Consider the following 21,010-nt stretch of genomic DNA (forward strand, 5'->3'; position numbering starts at 1 on the left):
ACCTTCCACAAGTGTTCCACATGCATTTTGAACTCTGAAATTCCTTTATCTGATCATAATCTTTAGTCATTCCACCTCTCCCTCTACCTTCTACCTCCAAGTCCTATTCGTCATCACTGTCACCTCCAAATACTTTCCCAGCACCCTTACACTGGACATGTTTTCTTATTTTCTCTGTCCTGACCCCTAAGTGAACCAGCTCAACTCCATATAGCTGTCTTTTGTTGAGTCTTTTGTCCCTTTATCCTATCAAAGATCTTGCCTTGGATCATTTACACCATTACTTCACTCTTTTCACTCATTCACTGCTGAACAAAGACAATCACAAAACTATGCAGACTGGGTCCACTACAAATTTTATTACGTAAGCTGAACTGGGCCTCCACTGTTCAAGGTAATGCTTTTTTACCTCCTAATCGACTCCCTAACCCATTCACCACAGAGGCTTCACCAAATCTTTTCATCCCTCTCAAGCTCTGTCTCAACATCTCCTCCCCTGAGAACATTGCCTCAAATCTCACTGAAAAATTAAGGGCATTTGAAGAGAGCTCCCTCTTCTCCCTTTCCCTCATTTTGCTTCACTGAGATGCCTTCTGCCATGATCTCTTGCCTCACCCTTTTTACAAATGAATGTGACCTTTCTTCCTACCAATGTGAACCTCTCAACTGCACAAGTGATGCCATTTCCAGTCTGTCCTCTTCAGCAGATTGACTCCCCCTAGCATCCCTAGTTTCACTGATCTTCAACCACTCCCTGTGTACTGGCTGCATCCCTACTGCCTACAAAAACACCCATGACTTGATCTGTCCATCCCTGCTAGCTATCAACCCATATCTCTCCTCCATTTTGTGGTGAAACCCTCAAGAAGACTATTTATAATAGATGACCCCAAATGTTCTCCTCTTACTTTCTTCTTAACTCTCTACACTTTGGCTTTGGACTTCAGCTTTCAATCAAAACTTCCCTCTCCAAAGATACTATTGCTCTCTTAATTGCCAAATTTAATGGCCTTTCTTTCCTCAACCCTTATCCTTCTTGACCTCTCTTTGACAACGCATACCAGTTTATTTTCCTTTATATTCTCTCCTCTCTAGGGTTTTGGGATTCTGTTCTTTGTGGATTCTCCTCTTACCTATCTCCCCTCTCCTCTCTCTCTTTTTCTGGATTTTCATGATCCTCACCCAAGTCATGCCCATCATTGATAGGTGTTCTCAAGCTCTTAGTCTTACACTCCCTTCTCTTCTCCCTATTTCAGTAGCTGATCTCATCCCATGATTTCAACGATCATCTCTATGCTGATAACTCTCAGATCTATTTGACCAGCCTTAACCTTGCTTCTGACATCCAGTCTAACATTTCTAACTACCTTTCAGACATTTCCAACTGGATGTCCTATAGACATCCTAAACTCAGCATATCCAGAATTGAACTCATTACCCACTCCCAAACTTCCCTATTACTGTCAGGGTCAACACCATCCTCCCAGTCACTCAGGCTTACAACCTAAAAATCATCCTAGACTCCTCACTCTCACTTACTTCCAATATCCTGTAGTTTCTACCCTTATAACACCTCTCATATAAATTCTCTTCTCTCTGATCCAGTTACCACCCTGGTACAAGTCTTTATCACCTCATTCCTGGACTATTGCAATTACCCGCTGGTTGATCTGATCTCTTTGCCTCAAGTCTCTCTCTACTCCAGTCCATCTTCTGCTCAGTTGTCAAAGTATTCCTAAAGTGTAGTGTAGGTTTGATCTCTTACACACACACACACACACACACACACACACATTCTTTACACATTCAAATTACAAATACACATACTCTACAAACTAAATATATTATTTCCAGGATCAAATATAAAATCTTCTGACTTTTAGACCCTTTTATAACCTGGTTCCTTGCTACCTTCTTGTTTTTGCACATTTTACTCTTTTCCACATTCTCAGTGATGTTGACGTTTTGGCTTTTTCTCCCATATGACACTCCATCTCCCAAATGATTGTTTTCAATGGCTGTCCCCATACCCGGAATGCCCTTTTTATTTATCCCTGCCTCCTTCCTTCTCTGGCTTCCTTCAAATGTTATCTTAAGCTCTGCCTTCTGCCAGAAGCCTTTCCCAGTTCCTCTGAGGCTATTCCAAAATTAGCCTGTATGTATCTTATTTATAAATAGTTTTTTTGCATATTGTCTCCCTTATTGGACTGTAAGTTCTTTGAGGTCAGGGACTGTGTTTTGCCTTTCTTTGTAGTCCCAGAATTTAATGAAGTGTCTTACCAGTGGAGCTGACTTCACTTTTAGTTGAAATGGATGGACATCTTCTTAGTACTTATATATGAACAATCCAAAAGTCAAGACCCAGGCAACATCATGTCAGAAAGGAAATTAGTGTGTGTGTTTGTCCTTCATTGCCAAAGAAGACCATGCCATCAGAGAAATAATGACATGACTTGTGCTTGACTTTGTTTTTGAGTGATGGAGAGCTATGTAGGTCACCAGCCTCACTTACCCTCCAGAGCCATCTGAATCCAGTGACCAGATATTCATCAGGATGACTGGAGATGACCCAGGATGAGGCAGTTGGGGTTAAGTGACTAGCCCAAGGTCACACAACTAGTGAGTGTCCAGTGTCTGAGGTGAGATTTGAACTCAGGTCCTTCTGACTCCTGCACTGGTGCTCTATCCACTGTACCACCTAGCTACCCCTTCAGAGAGGAAATATAGTGTTAAGGAAAGAATACTGGAGTTGGATTTGGAAGAACTGACTTTGAGTCCTAGCTCTGATACTAATCCTGTGATCCTGAGTAATTTACTTAAATTTTTATAGCCTCAGTTTCCTAATATTTAAAATGAACAAGTGCCTGAATGAATGAGTAAAAAAGCATTTACTAAATATTTACTATGTGCTAAACACTGTAGTGATAAAAACATTTTTCTGCCTCCCCTTCAGAACTGTTGTGATTCAAGTGCTTTGTAAAGCTTTACATAGGTGATTTTGAATTGCTGGAAGGTATACATGCATGAGTTTTAAACAGGGCCCTAAAAATGTCCATTGTTAGTTTGTCAAACTATCTAGGCAATGGTTTGGATCCTAAGGAACAACATACAGTTTAGATAGATTACAATGGCAGAAGGAGAATTTGGCAAGAAAAATCCCAGAGAACTGGTACTATTAATGGATGATGAGATGATTGGATTCATTTGCCCTTTAAACCTGTAATGGCACCATGCTTCTTCCCTGGGTCAGTCCAAATGGACTTTATGGTTGGTTAGGCCAATAACTTATTTTCCAATTCTTCTTATTTCTTACATAGATCTCATGGCCTCCTGTCCACTTGAAGACAATTGGCTACCCCCTAGTTACAATAGGTAAATAAAGGAAAAAAATATGAAAGAGAAATTATTTGGCGCTTACTGGTTGTGTTTGTCCTTCATTTTCAGAGAAGACATCAGAGAAACGATGACATGACTTTCACTTGACTTTGTTTTGAGTGAGGGAGGGCTGTGCGAGGTCACCAAACTCACTTTCTCCTCCTGAGCCATCTGGATCCAGTGACCAGACATTGATTAGCAGGAGTGGAGACAGCCCAGGATGCAATGGGAGACCTTGGCTTTTCTAGGGTAAGGCCTTTTCAGGTACTCCCTTAGAGTGAGGTATTGCCTACTCTAAGAGGTGAATAGGCCTCTTTAAGAAGTAGTCAGAGAATGGCCACTTTAATGAAAAAAAAATAACTAAATCAAGCTGGGAGGGAAAGAGAAACAGTTACTACAGATAATCACTCTAAGCCAGGAGGGTCCAGAAAACAGCCCTTAAGTGGAGCTTGGGCAGGGACCTATTGTTGTCCAATCTATGGGCTTCAGAACATTGGGTTGTAGGAAAGGAAAGAAAGGAAGGAAGAAGGAAAGAAAGAAAGAGAGAGAGAGAAAGGAAAGAAAAGAAATCTAACCAGTAAATCCCAAGTTAACTGGCCAGCCTCTGGCCATCCAAATACATGAAGATGGTCTGGTCCTAAAGAAACAAAGGAATAATTTCTGTTCAGAGCTTTTATTTTTAGGTGTCTCATTAGCATGAAATAGTCTATACATATCTAGTAATATTCTGTCAAGAGTTCTGTGTTCACTCCTTCTCCCTAGTAGAAACATTGAGGGGAAGAGAACTTTAATTTAATTAACCTTTTTTTTTCAGATTACTTGCATTCAACTCTTATTAAAGTTTCTACCCATTTGATAAACTCAAAAATGGTTCCTCCTTCCCTCCAGTTGTGCTTGGGTTGGACACCTGGTATGAAAGAAGGGTCATGAGGACTCTATATAAATAGAGAAAGTCAGGGTGATGAAGTGGATAAGCAGTGAATTTGGGGTGTACAGTTTGTATTGTAGTAGAAAGAGCAATAAAGTGTTCATTTTGGGGTCAGAAGACTCCCTCAAATTTCCATTTAATTTCTTATGCTAATCTAAGATATACTGAAATCATGGTGGGGAAAGTTGTTATATGGAAGAGACAAGTGGATTTCATTTTCCTCATCTGTAGAGTGTGGGGAGGCAATCTGGGATAGATGAACTTTGCAGACCTTTCCCATGCTAAGTAGACTTGATGACTCCAAATCCTTGCCAGCTGTTCCATGATTTTGGCTCTCCTTTGTACACACAGGATATGACCCCTCACAACCACTTGGCTAAACAATTCAGTCAGGACTCATGGAGGCCCACACTTCAAACACTTCAAGGCTATATCTGGTCAAAGGAGAAAATCATGAAGGTTTCTTTGACTGTGGATCAAACTTCCTATAGGTAGATATGGGATTAGAGGAGAGGGAAGGGAGGAGGACATCAGGGAATACAAAACTGTGGGGCTGAGGTTGAAGAATTATCATACCATGCAAATTGGCCCGTCTCTGGTTATGAAATTAATACTTTCAATATGTGAATATCGAAATATCTGGGATCTCCTCAGCCTAAAGAACTTCAGCTGTAGGAATCACTGCAAACAATAAGTTAGTAAGCTAAGAAATGTGCCTCTAAGTTTTTAATACTATCCATGAATGGAGGAAGTAGGTAGGAAGGAAGTCAGAACAGACAAAACACTGATCTCAGACTCGGTAAGTTTTCAAACAGAGGAGTTATCTCTAATTCTCAGGAGGCAAATGGCTTTCAAGGGGAGAAATAGAAATGGGAAAGATTTATGGTCATCTGTATAACAGCTGAGATTTATATAGTGCTGTGTACGATGGTGGCAGGAGCACTAGATCTGCACCTTTGGACTGGGGATAAGTTATTTTGTCTTCCTTGGCCTCAGTTTCCCTTTCAGTAAAATCAGGGGGTTTTTCCTAGGCCTCTGAGATCCCACCTATTTGTGGATTGTGGTAGTTTTTAAGGTTCTTAAAGCATTTTGCATACACAGTCTCATTTGGTCATCACAACAACACTATGTTGTTAGAAGTGCCAGTATTATCTCATTTTATAGATAAGAAAATTAAGGGAGGAAAGGGTTAAATTCGCATAGCTAGGAGGTAGCACAGCCAGGCTATACACTTGGGCCTTCTCATTTGAAGACTAGCACTCTTTCCACTAAACTTCCACTACCCATGATCTAAATAATTCCAGTTGTGCAGTTTCATTCTTTTTTGTTTGTCCTAGACTTGAGATGTCAACAGTGTGGAGAATCAGCAGTCTAGAAATTTCCCTCCCTTATGCAGACTGGTGACTGATTTATAACTTATATTATTTGAGAATTTGCCAGGGGCACTGAGAAGTTAATGCCTTGCCCATTGTCAGAGAGCCAGGATGTGTGAGAGGCAGATCATTCTTATTCTAAAACCAGTCCTCTCTCCATGCACACTGCCTCTTCTCCATTTAGGTTATACAAATTAGTCATGTTCCCTGCTGCTTTAGAACATATGCTCTTGGTTGATGCACAGTGAAAATGGCAATTGTATCAATAGCCAAGAGTGTCCTTAGAAAGCTCATGCACCAAAACAGAGCTAGCAAATATAACTTTATTAGGTGTTTGAAATAAATGGGATCAGTGTGTGTGTGTGTGTGTGTGTGTGTGTGTGTGTGTGTGTGTGTGTGTGTGTGTGTATACATGCATAATGTAGCATCTTAGAGAGAGCTAGGCCTGAGGTCAAGATAACCTATGTTCAGATCTTCTTGGACTCTTACTAACTCTGTGACCATAGAGAAGTCTTTTTATCACTGAGTCTCAGTTTTCTTGACTGCAAAATAAGGTGGTTGAATTAGGTGGCCTTGAAGGTCCCTTCTAGGTATATAATCACAGCCACAGGAAGTGCCTGTGGAGTTAGGTCAAGCACACCTGAGTTTGAATCTTGTCTCAGACCCTTATGAGCTGTGTGATCCTAGGTAAGACAATTAACCTCTTTTGAACAATTGTTTCCACATCTGTATAATGGGGATAATAGGAGCACATACCTCACAACACTGTGAAAATCAAGTAAGATATTGAATCTAAGCTTGCTTAGGAAATTGGCAGGGCTTTACTATGATATCCTAGCTATTTTATATAGACATATAAAAAAGGTAAATGCTTATATTCCTACATTTGTGAATACACATATAGATACATGTATATACGTATATAAGCGTTGTTAAATGCTTTCAGACTGTACTAAGTACTAGAAATAAAATATATAAAACTAAGACAGTCTCTGCCCTCAAGGAACTTCCATTCTAAGATGGCAAACAACTGTACAAAGTTAAGCAAGTGCAGAATATGTAGAAAATGAATACGAAACGACAAAGGAAAAGTGGTGGCTTAACACAATGCCTGGGATGTGTTAAGCACTTACTACATGCTTGTTAATTAAGTGATAGACTGACTGGCTAGAAGAATCGAGAGAAGTCTAAAGGATATGGTAATTGAGCTGAGCCATGAAGGGAGCTAAAGGTGCCAGTATATGATTTATTTATAGTCAACAGACAATATAAAATGTAAATGGGTTAAGCCCAATTTCTACTTACTACATCTGATATAACAGTGATAAAATTGAGTGTGCCGCAAACAATTTTTACCTCATATTCTCTTTCCTGTGTACGGTCACATACATTTCATAGACTCTCCCTTGTGGAACGGCTCCTGCAGGAATCAGCAAACTCACTCCTAAACAACAGGTATACATACACACATAAATGAGAAAAAAAAATGAATTAAATAGGAAAAAAAATCAGAAACCACCAACACAGCTTATCTAAAGGAATGAGTACAGATTGTGAAAAGGCAGCCATATGTCTACTTTGTTCCCCTTTGATAAAAGGGAAATCTTCCCAGTTGCTGGGACTTTCTTGTTTACTGGCTATCTTAGTTAGCACAGCTACTTCTGTGCCTTTGTGGAAATATATGAAGGGTAGAAGTGAATTTTTTAAAAGCTTTATTTTAGTCAAGGAGCAAGCAGATGGATATTTTTGCTTACCCTGCGAAACTAAAGGAAAAAAAATTACTTGTAAAATTTCAAACTGCTGTAATGGGACATGTCTCCCCAGGCATTTCTTCTTTAATTACAAAAATCCCCTGTGAAAGCCAAAGCCAGCAGAATGCCATATTTTAAAGTTAGCAAAGGAATCTTGGAAAGGACATGTCTGTTTTATCAGTATCACGGTTTAAATCAATGGTTCTCAAACTGTGGTATGGGGACCTCTGAGGAACATAGAGGTCCTTTCTACGGGTCTGCAAAGTTAAAATGATTTTCATAATAACATTAAGATTTTAAATTTCTAATGTGGTAAATATCAAGAGACATAATCCACATAAAGAAAATCTCTATGGAGGGGCACTCTCCCCCATGATTTTTAAAGGGTGTAAAGTGGTCTTGAAACCAAAATTTTAGAGGCACGAGTTTAGACTTGAAATCGCTCTAGGGCAGCCACCATAATGGTCCAGAGTTGCTTGATTTTGTTTCAGTAGGTCAATTGATCTGTAAAAATTGGCTCACTTTTTGGGTTTACATTTTTTCTTTAATTTATTTTTAGTTTTCAACATTCTCTTCCACAAGATTTTAAGTTCCAAATTTTCTCCTCATCTCTCCCCTCCTCCCACCCCAAGATGGTGTGCATTCTGATTACCTCTTCCCTCAATGTGCCCTCCCTTCTATCAAGCCCCCACCCTCCATCCCCTTCCCTTCTATTTTCCTATCGGGCTAGAGAGATTTCTGTACCCCATTGCCTGTATATCTTATTTGGGGCTTTATATTTGAGCCTAATGTATGAGCAAGATTACAGGGTCATCCAAAAGGATGTGGTTTCACATTTTGAAGTTGCATAGCACAAAGATGCTTTTCAGTTAAAGTTAAATTAGATTCCATAAGCACTTCTACTGACCATGGCAATCACTCCTCCATAGCAAATGCCCTGCTTTTGCAGGATACTTTGGGAAATACAAAAGAAACAGAAGAAAATGTTTTTACCTTTAAGGCAGTTAAGGTTAGTTGAAGAGACAAGAATGCACATACATACATACATACATATATATGTATATATGTACACACATACATATACACACATGTATATACATATATATGCATATGTGTGTATATAATATGTATATATAATATGACTAGAAAACAAAGGAAAGTAAGGAAAGATGATTGAGGAGAAATGATAAGTTAAGGAAAACTTCACCAAGGAGGAGAGGAGACTTCTATTGCTCCTTGAAGGAAGTGTAGAGCTTAAATAGCTAAAGATGAGCAGAGAGGAGTGATTTGTCTTCTAGGCAGGGAACAGAGTAGAAGGAAAGACAGAAGTAACAGGAATGACATTTTAGGACATTTGTAAGGAAATCTGCCTGGATGGATTGGTACTGTCATGATGGAAATTGTGAGAGAAAAAGCTATGGAAAGTTGGTCCAGTTAACAGTTCAGGAATGCTAGGAGTTTGTATTTGACTGAAGAAGGGATGGGGAAATCATTAGAATTTTCATGTCTTTTTTTTTCTTGTGGGTCCTAGTGTGGGTGGTATTGCTTTCTAACACCATATTTATTGAAAGCTCACAACTAGAATTTGAAAAATTAAGACACTTTACTTGAGGAAACCATTTGCTCTTCTGAATGCCTATTATCATTTTAAGAGAAAACAAAAATGAAATGTGACGACTCTGTCCTAGGGTCTGATTTTAATACTTTTATGAGGCTTCTCTGAAGGTAATTGCCAGATAAAATGGTGAAATCTAAATGATCCTACAAAAGAAAGCATAATGAAATTCTGCTCTTTAAATAGAAAAATCAATGGATGGTGAGTGGCTTAGTTACCCTTTGTGCCTGATAGATGCATAATAAAGAGTCAAGTTAATAAATGAATCTTGGTCCTTCTCTATGATGTCCCCTCATCATCTGAAAAAATCAGCATTCTAAAATTCTTCTTCCTCTACAGCAAATTGGAACGAAACCAACCGATGTGATTTCTAACTAATTTATCCTTTGTATGGATGGTGACCACAGCAAGAGTTTCTGACTTGAAGTTGTCCGCTAAGTGCTGAAAAAAGGTCAATGGCCTAACTGATACCTTATTTCAAAAAATTTCTAAGTGTGTTTCTTTGAGAAGGGTTCTGGTAGTTAGTTGTTGGGGAAGAGCAGAGCTTTGGAGAAAGGACAAATGAACTTGAAAGAAAATGTTTCTCTTAATCTAAGTCAATAACAGAGCCCAGTTGGTGACCTGTATTTCATGGTCTGGCAAATGAGGTGGGGAAAAATGGGGCTTTTTTTTTTTGGTAGGGAAAAGGTATCAAACTGAGTGTTCGCATTTTAAACCTTTAGAACTTACCTGAATTGGGGACAATGAGGTGTCCCCCAAGAGAGTTAAAAGTCCCAAAAGCAGTGCACGATGGGTCTGTTTGTCTAGCCAGGCTCTGATTCTTCAAGTTGAGAGTCTCACTTTCCAGCAGAGACTGGGTAATTTGTGGGGATAGCTTGGCTGTGAAATCTGATAATTCATCCTGTGGGGTTACAGCACCTGAGGTATTGTACACTTTGATTTTCAGGTTGGGTAGAGGATCGAGGATTGGTGAGTTGGTCATTGGGATTTTGTCAGAGACATCATGCAAAGCATAGACAGGGCCTCTGTACATGGCCGCAGCTGAGGTAAGGTCTGGTGGTACCGCCAGGAGATCTGTGTTTGAAAAAGAAAGAGCAATTTCATTGCCTTATTTTGGCCAACCTAGACAAATTAATTCTTTGATAGCTTGTGGTTCCCAAAGGAAAGGTGGTTCAGTTAGCATAAAGATTTGCAAGAGGGCCTCAGTACCTGCTGGAAAATGGCCAGAAGGTAATCTGGACCCACTGTAGCTGTCTGGATCTATACTTGCCTTGTTTTCCATGTACCACCCTTAAGAATACTGTTTTAGCTCCTCTGGCTTTAATAATACATATCTAAAACATGGAAGAAGGAAGCAAAAGAGTGGTACAAACCTTTCAGAATAGAATCAGGAAGGCTAATACTCAGAACGAGCTGAGGTGCTGGAAAAATGCTAAGGAAGGACGATAAAAACCACTTTCCCCGGTATGATCAGACCAAGAAGGAGAATAAGGAAGGACAACAGGGACAAAACAGAATTATTCAACTCCTATTTCTTTCCATCTTCTCTAGCAAGGAGAATGATCTTCATACTGGAAAGGGTAGAAAAAACAGAGTAAGAGGGAATGGAAACCTAAGAGAGGGGAGGGAAGAAGAGAGTGTCTAGCTGCATAAAATGAATTCAGAGGAATTACATTCCCGACATTGACAGAAATGGAAGATTCGATTACTGAATGAGGATCAGTAATCTCTGAAGACTCAAGGAGGTTGCCCAGGCAAACGGCCAGTTTTTCAAACTGAAAAGGTAGATTTTGGGAAATATAAAATAGTGAACTTGACAGATGTTCAGCTCCAGGAAAAATCTAGAATACATTTTAAATGAATGGTTTGTAGCCACTTAGAAACAGAAGAAGTGATCATTAAGAGTTGGGATTTCTCCATTAAGAACAAGTTATGCCAGACTAACCTCATTTCCTTATTAGGGAAATGACACAGACATAATTAATATGAATTTCCACAAGGAATTTGACAGTCTTTTAAGACAGTTTCAAAGACAAAAGGGGGAATGTAAGTGGGATGGAAGTACAATCGCGTGATTTTTTTTCTGGTTGGTAGAGTGTAACTAAAAAGACCAGACTAATGTATCTGAAAGACAGATAATGTATTTGAAATGTATATCAGATAATAATCTGATATCCTCCTGAAAGATGGTGTCCAGTAGTACGATGAAGTCATCTCTTATGTCCAATTTCATCAGCGTCTCAGATGAAGATATTGAAAGCATGCTTGTTAAATTTGCAGATGACACAAGGCAGAGAAGGTTTGCTAATAAACTGGATGACAGAATTAGAATCCAGAAAGCTTTTAGCAGTTTGGAGCAGGGGACTGAATCCAACAAGATGTGATCTGACATGGCTAAATGTAAAGTCATATTTAACTTGAAAAAATCAATGATACAAATATAGGGTTAGGGACCAAATCTGTGATTTTTCTTTTACAAGAAACTCTCTGGTAAGGAAATTGCTTCTTTCAGTGCAGCTAGGAAATTTCTATATAATTTATAGGCTTAGAAAGTTGCCCTAGAACACCGAAGGGTTAAGTGACTTGCCCACAGTCACCCAGCCAGCATGGATCAGAATGGTCTTAGCTCCATCCTCTCTGCCACACTGCTTCTCTTATAGAAGGATGGCAAAAATAAGTAGAGGCTAGAGTAGTTAATAGCTTGTCCAACGTAAGTCACCAGTATGACCCAGCTGCCAAAAAAGCTTACATATCACCTTAGGCTGTGTTAACAGATGTATCATTTTCAGGAAAGGGAAGTAACAGCCCCTTTCTGACATGCGGATCAGGACACATCAGTAGCATTTTGGACATCACTGGCTGTTACACTTTCATAGGGATCCTGATGAACTGGATGTGGTCCAAAGGGAATTATCAAGATGCTTAGGGTGATCAAAACCATGTTAGAAGAGGACCAGTTGAAAGAATGAGGGGTGTCTAATCAGGAGAGGAGAATGCTAAGGGGCATCATAATAGTTTTCCTTGAACATCTAGAAGGCTGGTATATGGAAGAGGGATTAGATTTATTCTTCACAGGAAGATCTAGAATAGAAGCTATCTGGAGATAGAGCTTGCCTCAAAATAACGAAAAACTTTCTAGCAATCATTGCTATTCAAAAGTCCAGGGGTTTGACATTTGAGATAGTGGGTTTACTGGCAGTGTTCAGGCAGAGGGCAGGTGACCTCATGCCATGCATATTGACCTATCCAGGATAAGGCTGAACTAGATCATAGGCTCATTGATTTTATAAATGGAAGGGACCCTTTCAGGTCACTTTTATAAGTAAGGATACTGACTAAGAGACCTTAAGTGACTTGACTAGAATCACCCAGATGGTCAGTGAAACAGGAAGGTCCTGAGCCCAGGCCCTCTCATCTCAGAGCCAGCTCTCCTTCCACTGAACTACCTGCCTTTAAAAGTCACCTCCAATTCTTAGATTCTATGATTATCTTAGATCATCTTAGAAAGATCATATTAGGTCATCATAGAAAGTAAGATTTCACTATAATACACGATACTTAAGTAGTACCCTGTATGGCACAGGGGATAGAGGGCTAGCCTTGAAGCCAAGAACACCTGAATTAAAATTCTAAATCTGATATATATAGCCTGTGGGACCTTGGGCAAGTCATCTAACTTCTTGCTAAGACAGGAGCTCTTGACCTGAGGTCCACAGACCTCTTGGATTTCAGGGGGAATGTGAACTTGGATGGGAAAAATATTATTATTTTTATTAACCTCTAATTTCCTTCATAATTTGTGCTTTATTTTATGCATTTAAGAGCATCATGTAGGTTTTAACAGAGATCCATGATGTGGAAAAGGTTAAAACATGCTGTTCTGAGACTATAAGAGAAGGTGTCAGTCAGGACTGGTAGAGGGGTTTCCTCACTGGGGAGTTCCCAATAGCAGTGGGCCTTTAACTAGATGAAGGATTTCTTCTGCATCACTACCTATAATTCGATGTTAATGTGCAAAGTCTTTGCTGTTAACCTGAGAGAGGGTAATGGATAGGGAGCCTGAGATTGGAAGCTGAATGAACACATGCAAAAGATAGCACCAAGTTCCTTATAGATGAATCATCTGGCGCCACCGTTGTGAAAGCTCGAGGAGGTTGCACGATGGAGAATCTAAGGAAGAAATGTTGATTTACCCTTATGATAGTTTGATGAGGGGTCTCTATCATTGGAACCTGGTTGCTTTGGGTTCAGCCTTTAAATGGTTCAGAATCAAGTGAATTTACAGAGTCCAGGAAGGGAGTGGGAGAACCTGGCTCACATGAGTTTATTATCTATCACAATATATTTTTTTTGTCCAGAAAGTGTTTGGATAAAAATAATGGAGGCTAAAAAATCCATATACATGTATATGGAGATACAAAAGTATCAGGTTTAGCAAGTAAATATAAGGCAATCTTTTTTGAAGGAAGTGAGAGTAGCTTCTAGGGGTCTGAGGAGCTGCCTCATGTAGGATGTAGTATTTCAGCTAAGCTTAGAAGGAAACCAAGGATTGTAGGAAGTGGATGAGAGAAGAGAGTGCATTACAAGCATGGAAGACAGCTTATGAAAAGGCATGGAGAAGGAGATGGAATGTCATGAGTACTGGAATTATAAGTAGGACCATTTGACACTTACAGGAACCAAGGGAGATTGCTCTGATGGGTACCTTTTACTCTGGGGCTCCTTCAGGACATTGGCCACCAGGGAGGTGCCCGGGATAACAGTGGGCCTTTTTACCCTCCCTTCCCTACTCACTGTCTAGTAAGTGGTGTCTACATTTGTTAATTGCCAATTGGCCTGGAGGAAACCTCTCTAGTTTGAGGCAAATGAGTGGAGACAAAAGCCTTTTTGGGAGCTTAAGGCTATTTCTCTGACATATCTGGCTCAAACTTGCCAGTCCCTTCAGGATGGTTTTAAAGTAATCCCAGTAATCCTTCTGTCTACTCCACTAAAAGGGAAAAGAACAGGGGGGTGGGAAGTCCAGGTGGCAAAGTTCTTTGGTACTTGAGTGGGGATATTACCCTATGTTAGATCCCAGCAAACCTTGAAATAGCACATTTTAAATAAATTTCTGACACAAGATTCTGAAATGTTTTCATTGCTTATTGACATTATGAAGATGGCTAAATTACAAGGTATTCAAACCTTATTTTACCTTTAACAAATTTGACTGGGTTCAGAGACAGAGGGTATGGGTTTGAGTCCTCAGTCTACAACATACTATCCTTTTTGTCACTGGTGAAGTAAATTAACCTCTCTAGATTTCAATTTCTTTCCCTGTCAAGTGAGTGGGTTGGATTAGAAGTACTGTAAGGTCCCTTGCAGTTTCTAGACCCTAGGATCCTATGAAAATCAATGAACCACAGAGGAAAATAAGGCTGTATACTAAAGAAAAAATAACTTTTCCAAGTCTGTTAATGTCCTTACTGCATAAATACTCTAACTAATACTAGTGTAATGTAGCAAAGCAATTTTGACCCCCTATTAGGAATGCTTCAACCTCAAATACATGGACAACCCAATCAGACTTCATAGCAAACAAATTTTCTACCCTTCCCATTCTTTACATAAGCCATACACAGAGATTTTAGGTCACTGAGATGGTGATTCCCCAAAGCTGGAGACAAAACCCTATAAGGAAAAATTTCTCAGTCATTAGAAAATAACCACATTAGATAAGAACTTAATCTTTTTCCTTTCTTCTTCCCCATTCCTTTTCTCTTTTGCATGTTATATGTTCTCTGTGGTTCCTATAGTTCTTTGATCTACAATCAGAGGTTAGTTTACTCTGAGATTTGATTTGTTTGATGTGTTGAACTTCTAAAAATAAAATACTGGTGGTTCTTTCCTCCTTATGCAAGTGGCTGCTCATCCACTTAAGTATAGAAACCGCTTCTAGCACATACCTAGATCAATCAACATGAAATGAAATGTCATCTCACCTTGTCTTGCAGCCTTGATGTTCACAGGCTGGAATCCTCCATTGAGGGCTGAGGAGTCGATAATATCGGACTCAAAGTCCCTATGGTTTTTCCGATAAACAAATAGAGCCACGATCACAGAGATGGCCAAGCATACAATCACTGCGATCACCACACCAACGTAGAGGGCGACATCGTCTGAGTCAGGAGCCGCTGGAGGGGAAGAATCGGTTACAGAAATTTCCAGTGGCACACATATTGCTATCTTTCCTTCAGACATTGACTACCTTTTTTATTGGTTAATTCCAAATCTATTGCAAAATCTATATTCTTTGAGTAAGCCCTTTCAATGGGAAATAATCATGGATTTCTTTCCTATTCTCTATGTATCTAGTTCTGACCTATTTTGTAATTGGGAAACATAACAGATCATTCAGTGCTAGGGTTGTAAAGAAATTTTAGCTAAAATTCTACCAACCCACAAGAAACAGTTGAGTGCTATTGATGTGTGTGTGTGTGTGTGTGTGTGTGTGTGTGTGTAATAGGATAACAGGTTTTTAATTTCACAGATGCTCCATTTAAAAACATAAACATTCTTTTAGAAATGTCTGGCACATTTTGATTCTGTGTATTTATTGAATTAGAGTATTTTCCTAAGTAACTTTCCAAGTCACAAAGTTTACTTCTTCAGGGTTCTTCTTTCCTTTCTCCTAAACTCAGCGTGAGGAGGGGAGGGTCAAAAATAAGTAGCATAACGAAGCTGAGCTGGGAACTCAAAGACAGAGTTGAATGTTGTGTTTTCTGGAAAAAGAAAAAAATACTGAACAATAACACCCTGTTCCTCCTCACCTGGCCCCCACCCTGAACAAGTATCAGGTCTTTGGAGGGAGGAAATGGGGGATACAAGTATTCATTCTCCAGATATGCTGCTTTTCCTAAGGAGACGATACGAACAACAAAACTTGGAATTTTTTCACGGATAAGAGCCTGCCATTTGCTTTATGTATCATTGAAAAGAAATATAGCCTTGTACTTTAAGTGTGTTTGACAAAGACCTGAGTCAATCAGGTACTGTGTCAGATTATCCTAGAGGCTAATCAAGCATGTTCCATGAAGGAACTTTTCATACTTATAGAAGGTGGGGATGGAACCTTGACCATTTTTCTCATTGACCTGTCATCATTTGACTTGGTCTGGTTCAATGTGGAGGGCGGTGTGATATAGTGGATAGAGAGCTGACCTTTTGAGCCAGGAAGACCTGCATTTAACAGCCATCTCTGGCATACTGGGCTGTTACCCTGGGCAAGTCACAACTCCTCAGTGCTCTAGGCAACTCTCTAAGATGCTGTGCTGCAGAAAAGGTTCCAGTTGGCATTGATAAAAGAAATTCCTCACTGGGAGTTCTCTACTCTGATTAAATCACAACTCTCGCATCTAACCTTCCAGTCTTGGTGAGCAGAAACTTTACTGAACTCCATAGTATAATTTGCGTCCAAGTCTATGAATGGCCCACAAAAACTACTTGGAAGGATGTCCCCGAAAGTAGTCTATTTCCTCTAGACGGCTTGTAATAGTAAGGATAAGAATTGCATTGACTGCTAAAGTAACCCAAGGCAAATTGGAGTGACTCACTTTGTCATTGTCCTCATTTTGGCCTATGTTTTGAAAGAAATCCAACAAAAATGAGCATCTTTTTTCATTTTCATTTCTTTAAATTTACTATCTAAGAAAGAAATTTTGCTGTCTACTCTGCTAAGGTACAGAAACATCTGATTTCCTGTTGTGTAGGCGAAAACTGACAGATGTTTTAAGGAAGCCACTGACATCCCAAATGCTTTTGACTGTGGGAGCTCCTTTTTGCCTCTGGGTTTCTGATGAGGCCCCCAAGTGGAACTCTGAGCCCCGGGCAAGGCGTATTGCCTTAATTTTATTTTGTTTCCTTTTGCTAACTATTATTTCCCAGACTTCCTAGGTCATGATTACTTTTTCAGTAGTGATGGTTTCTTATCCGATAGTTGTGAATTTATTTTTTCAGCCTTTGAAGTCTCTTTTTCTCGAATCTGCATATTCATGACTTTTTGTTGTCTCTTTCAAGTTAAATTTCACATGATTCTTCTTTCTTTGATTCAGCAAGGAGACACTAACTTATTTTCTGTGTTGGAAAATATTAGGTGCCTACCCCCAGCACACATAAATGATATAGGAAAGGACAACTCAGACTGATGAATGACAATGAATGATCAAGCCAGAAACATGCAAACAAAACATGACACTTACAAGAAAATCCATATTCATTCTGGGTTCTCTGTTCAGTTGAAATAGGATAAATGAAACCTTGAAAAGAAAAAGAATTGTACAAAAATGGGAACAAAATCAAATTAATGAGGGGAACAAAATGGGAAGTATGAAAAATGGTTTAATTAAAAGAAGAGGAAAAGAAACTCATGGTACTTTAAAGTTCTGATTCAGCACAGAATTATGATTTTGCATCTCCTGTCTGCTCCAGAGCCTCACTAAGAATTAATAAGTAGGCAGATTGAATTTCAGAGGCAAAACTGGTCTCGAGTCACTAACTTTGGAGTGCTTAAAGTCTTTCTTTTATTGAGCATAAACTCTAATGGATCTAATTTATTTCAGGCATCAAGGGTCATTAGCATATGGAAAATCTTTTTTCCCTATCCCTGCCATATGTTTTAATTCCCAAGACATATTCAGTAAAGCTCTAAACAGTTTTTTTTATTTAATTATAGCAGCTTGCTGTTGGTCTAATAGAGCTAAAGAAGACCTGTCGTCATTGGTCAAAGGTTAAATACCCATTTGCTGTGTTGAGCCTAAGGAAAAGAAATCCACTTTTTGGATTTCCTTCTTGTTCATCCCCCACTTCATGTAATAGGAATCCAATAGGTATTGCCCAGGGAGTGAGCAGTTTGTCAATGAAATGGAAACTGGATGGCTTTTATTTTAAATCATTATAAAATCAATAGAGGCCTAGAGGGTGTAAGGTTATTTATCCTAAACATAGTATAATCTGGATAGAATTATAACCTAGTTTAATTCTTCAAATAAATAATTCAGTTTAATGCTTTTCTTTTGAAACACTCCAAAGCCAACTAGATTTGTTTTGTTTTTTTTTAAAGCCAGGGGAAGAAAATATATTTTTCCAATTTGGAGCCCAGAATTCTGAAAGTTAAAACTTGTTTTTTTGTTCCACTTATAAGCAACAGACTGTGACTTCCAAAGAAAGATGATTTTAGATACCAAGCATCTCCTCTAATGCAACATTTGAATGTCAAGTAAAAATGAATCAGAAACACATGGCTTTAGAATCCCTTGCTATATACAGGAATACAAGTAAAGGGAAAACTGAGAATCAAAATTAATTGGCTTAAAATGAAAGCATTGTAAAGTTTGGGGACTAAAGCAAAGTCTAAGATGTGACAAAGGTATCTCAAGTATAGTTTCAGGAACATTCAACTCTTACAAGAAATTTACCAGTTTGGGAAATGAATTGCTAGAGAAACATGTGGTTCTTACTTAATGAATGAAGGGTTTGCTACGGCACAGACAAGTTTTTACCCAAATGAATTTTTAATGCTTTATTTTAGAGAATGATTGCAACCTCATACTCATTTTTATAAATATTATATTCCTTATTTCACTTGTATGACTCCATGTATTAGGACTGTTGGGCACTTTTAAAAAACCTGTGTCTAGTAATAACCTTTTTCTATTTGTACTCTGTGAATTCAATAAAAGAAAAGCCAGGACACAGACATCAGGAAGAAGTAATTGATTGCTAAGATCTGAAGTCAAAAAAAGTTATTCTTTCAGACACAGTATGACTTAATAGGTAGCACTGCTTTGCTCAAGATCAGGTTTAGGGAGAGAGATTTCAAAGGATCTGCTTTCAGTAACTGGGGTAAACAAGCTTGGAAATGCAAAATAATAATTCCCAGTGACATGGGATTGAGAGACAGTATAGCCTCATGGATTGGAGAGCTGTCTTTGGACACGGGAAGTTCAAACCTTACCTTTTAGTTCAAATCTTATCTTTGATGTATACTGGCTATGTGATTCTGAGAAAGTGACGGCACCCAAGAGAACTCTCCAACTGGAATTTGTAAGTGCAGATACCAAGCTATACTGGGTGATGTAGTTTCCATAGTGGAAATTCCCTACACTGATGAAATCACAAATTGGAAGCCCTTTTGTTCCCCCTTAAGAAGCAATAGAATTGGATGGTTTTATTTTCTCTGTGAAAGTCTTGGTATGTGTTTGCAGCAGAGAAGGTGGTTGTGTGTTACATAACAGTACAAAAAGAAACCAAAAGGAAAGTTAACATTCAGAAGAAGCATGGAATGGTTGAATAAATACTGGATTTCAAGGTCAGAATGACTTGGTTTCAAACCTTGACTCTGACTTGTAGTGATTGTATGACCATGGTCAAGTCACATAACTCCTTTTCTGTAAAATAGGAATAATAATTTTGCAGGAAGGATGTGAGGCAAGTGCTTTGCAAATACTAAAGAGCTATATACAAATAGGAGTTGTGATTATGAGGAGAAACATCCTAGAAGGTAGCACTTGATTTTTCATATACTTTTGTTACCAACAGAATTCCTATTCTTGATGAGTAAATCAAGGAACAAGAGACATGGGAATTTAGAACTGTGATTTTAAACTCAGGTCTTCCTCTAATTTGTGCTAACCTCCAGGGCTCTGTGCTGTAGTCACTATGGAGAAATGGAAGGAATCTTTGTAGCTTTAAACCTGTAAACATCTCTATTTTGTTTTGGTTTTGAGACTGAGTCTTGCCATCTTGCCCCAGTTGGAAGTATAAGGGCCACTCCAGCTGATCCCTCTCTGACTGGCAGAGGAGCTTTGATCTGCTCCATTTCCACCTGGGCCAATTTGCTTTTCTGTAAACAGTCGAACACTCTACCCCCACTGACCCCCGTAGGGCGCTCACCATATTGGTGCTGGACCTTAGAGGAAACATTCATCAGATGAACCTGCTGCTCATCAGATGAGACTGTTGCAACTCATAACTCCTGAGCTAACTAGATCCCTCAGCCACAGGCTAGACCCTGGGAGCTCGGATTATTATAGTTGTACACCACAACACCTGGTTGCACTTATCTGCTGTGACTTGGTATCTGAAACTCTAAGTACACAGGGAAAGTGAAAAAGAAACTTGTACTATTACCTGATCCTGGCCAAACCTAATGTTTTCCAGAAACAACCGAAATGTCAGGCTAATTTTAAATGAACTCAATAGTGGTGTAACGTTCCCTTTTATTATTGCTGTGGAAACAATAATAATAAACTATTTCCAAGAACCTTCTTAAATATGTTCATTCACTTTCAAAATAGGGAAACGTCTTCAATTACAGTATCAAAGCATCAATTAGAAGGCAGGGGATTTGAGGAAAAGATTATTTTTCCATTTCTAAAATGATTAGACAGATAAGATCACATTTTAAAGTTTGTTTTCATGTGTCTCCATCTGATCCAGCTTTTATCCAACAAGAAAGAATATTTTCTTCGGCTAATGAGGTGAACCTGCTGAGATTAGTAGCAGAAGTAATGAAAAAATAATATCTCTGGTAGGATCAAAAGAAATATGGTGCAAAATAATTATTTTTGTGGCTATTAATAGCTCAAGCAATAGGGATTTTGGCCAATTTATTATTTGAGAATAATGTCTAAGAAATGGAATAGTATTATTTAGCATTCTAGAACCAAAGCCAGAAGTTGTATGGGTGTGTGCGTGTGTTCTTCTCTCAATGCTAAAAATGACTATTTTATTTATGTATTCAAGTTTATTGGGATAAGACCTGGATTTGAAGTGAGAAGGACAATGAAGTTTAGAGTCCAGAAGATGGGTTTGAATCCCATTGTGAGATCTTGGAAACGTAACAAACTCTCTGAACCTCAATTTTCTCAATAAAATGGAGTTAGAAGCAGAGAATCCCTCAGGTTTATTTCAACTTTATAGCACATGACAT

General features: G+C 38.8%; 1 protein-coding gene across 2 annotated transcripts in view; it reads right to left on the minus strand.

Annotated features, from left to right (window-relative positions):
* The window catches only part of UNC5C (unc-5 netrin receptor C), a 396,611-nt gene that overhangs the window by 55,435 nt on the left and 320,166 nt on the right, over nucleotides 1-21,010 (minus strand). Inside the window, exons 8-11 of one of the 2 annotated variants that reach the window (XM_072622972.1) lie at nucleotides 17,280-17,336; nucleotides 15,024-15,215; nucleotides 9,772-10,116; nucleotides 7,033-7,120 (exon numbers count right to left, since the gene is read on the minus strand). In XM_072622972.1, coding sequence (XP_072479073.1) covers nucleotides 7,033-7,120; nucleotides 9,772-10,116; nucleotides 15,024-15,215; nucleotides 17,280-17,336 — 682 coding nt within the window. The remainder of the gene's footprint in view (nucleotides 1-7,032; nucleotides 7,121-9,771; nucleotides 10,117-15,023; nucleotides 15,216-17,279; nucleotides 17,337-21,010) is intronic. The other variant, XM_072622971.1, reaches the window with a different exon arrangement.

This window comes from Notamacropus eugenii, chromosome 7 (assembly GCF_028372415.1).
Source record: "Notamacropus eugenii isolate mMacEug1 chromosome 7, mMacEug1.pri_v2, whole genome shotgun sequence".
In the NCBI taxonomy this organism is placed as follows: Eukaryota; Metazoa; Chordata; class Mammalia; order Diprotodontia; family Macropodidae; genus Notamacropus; species Notamacropus eugenii.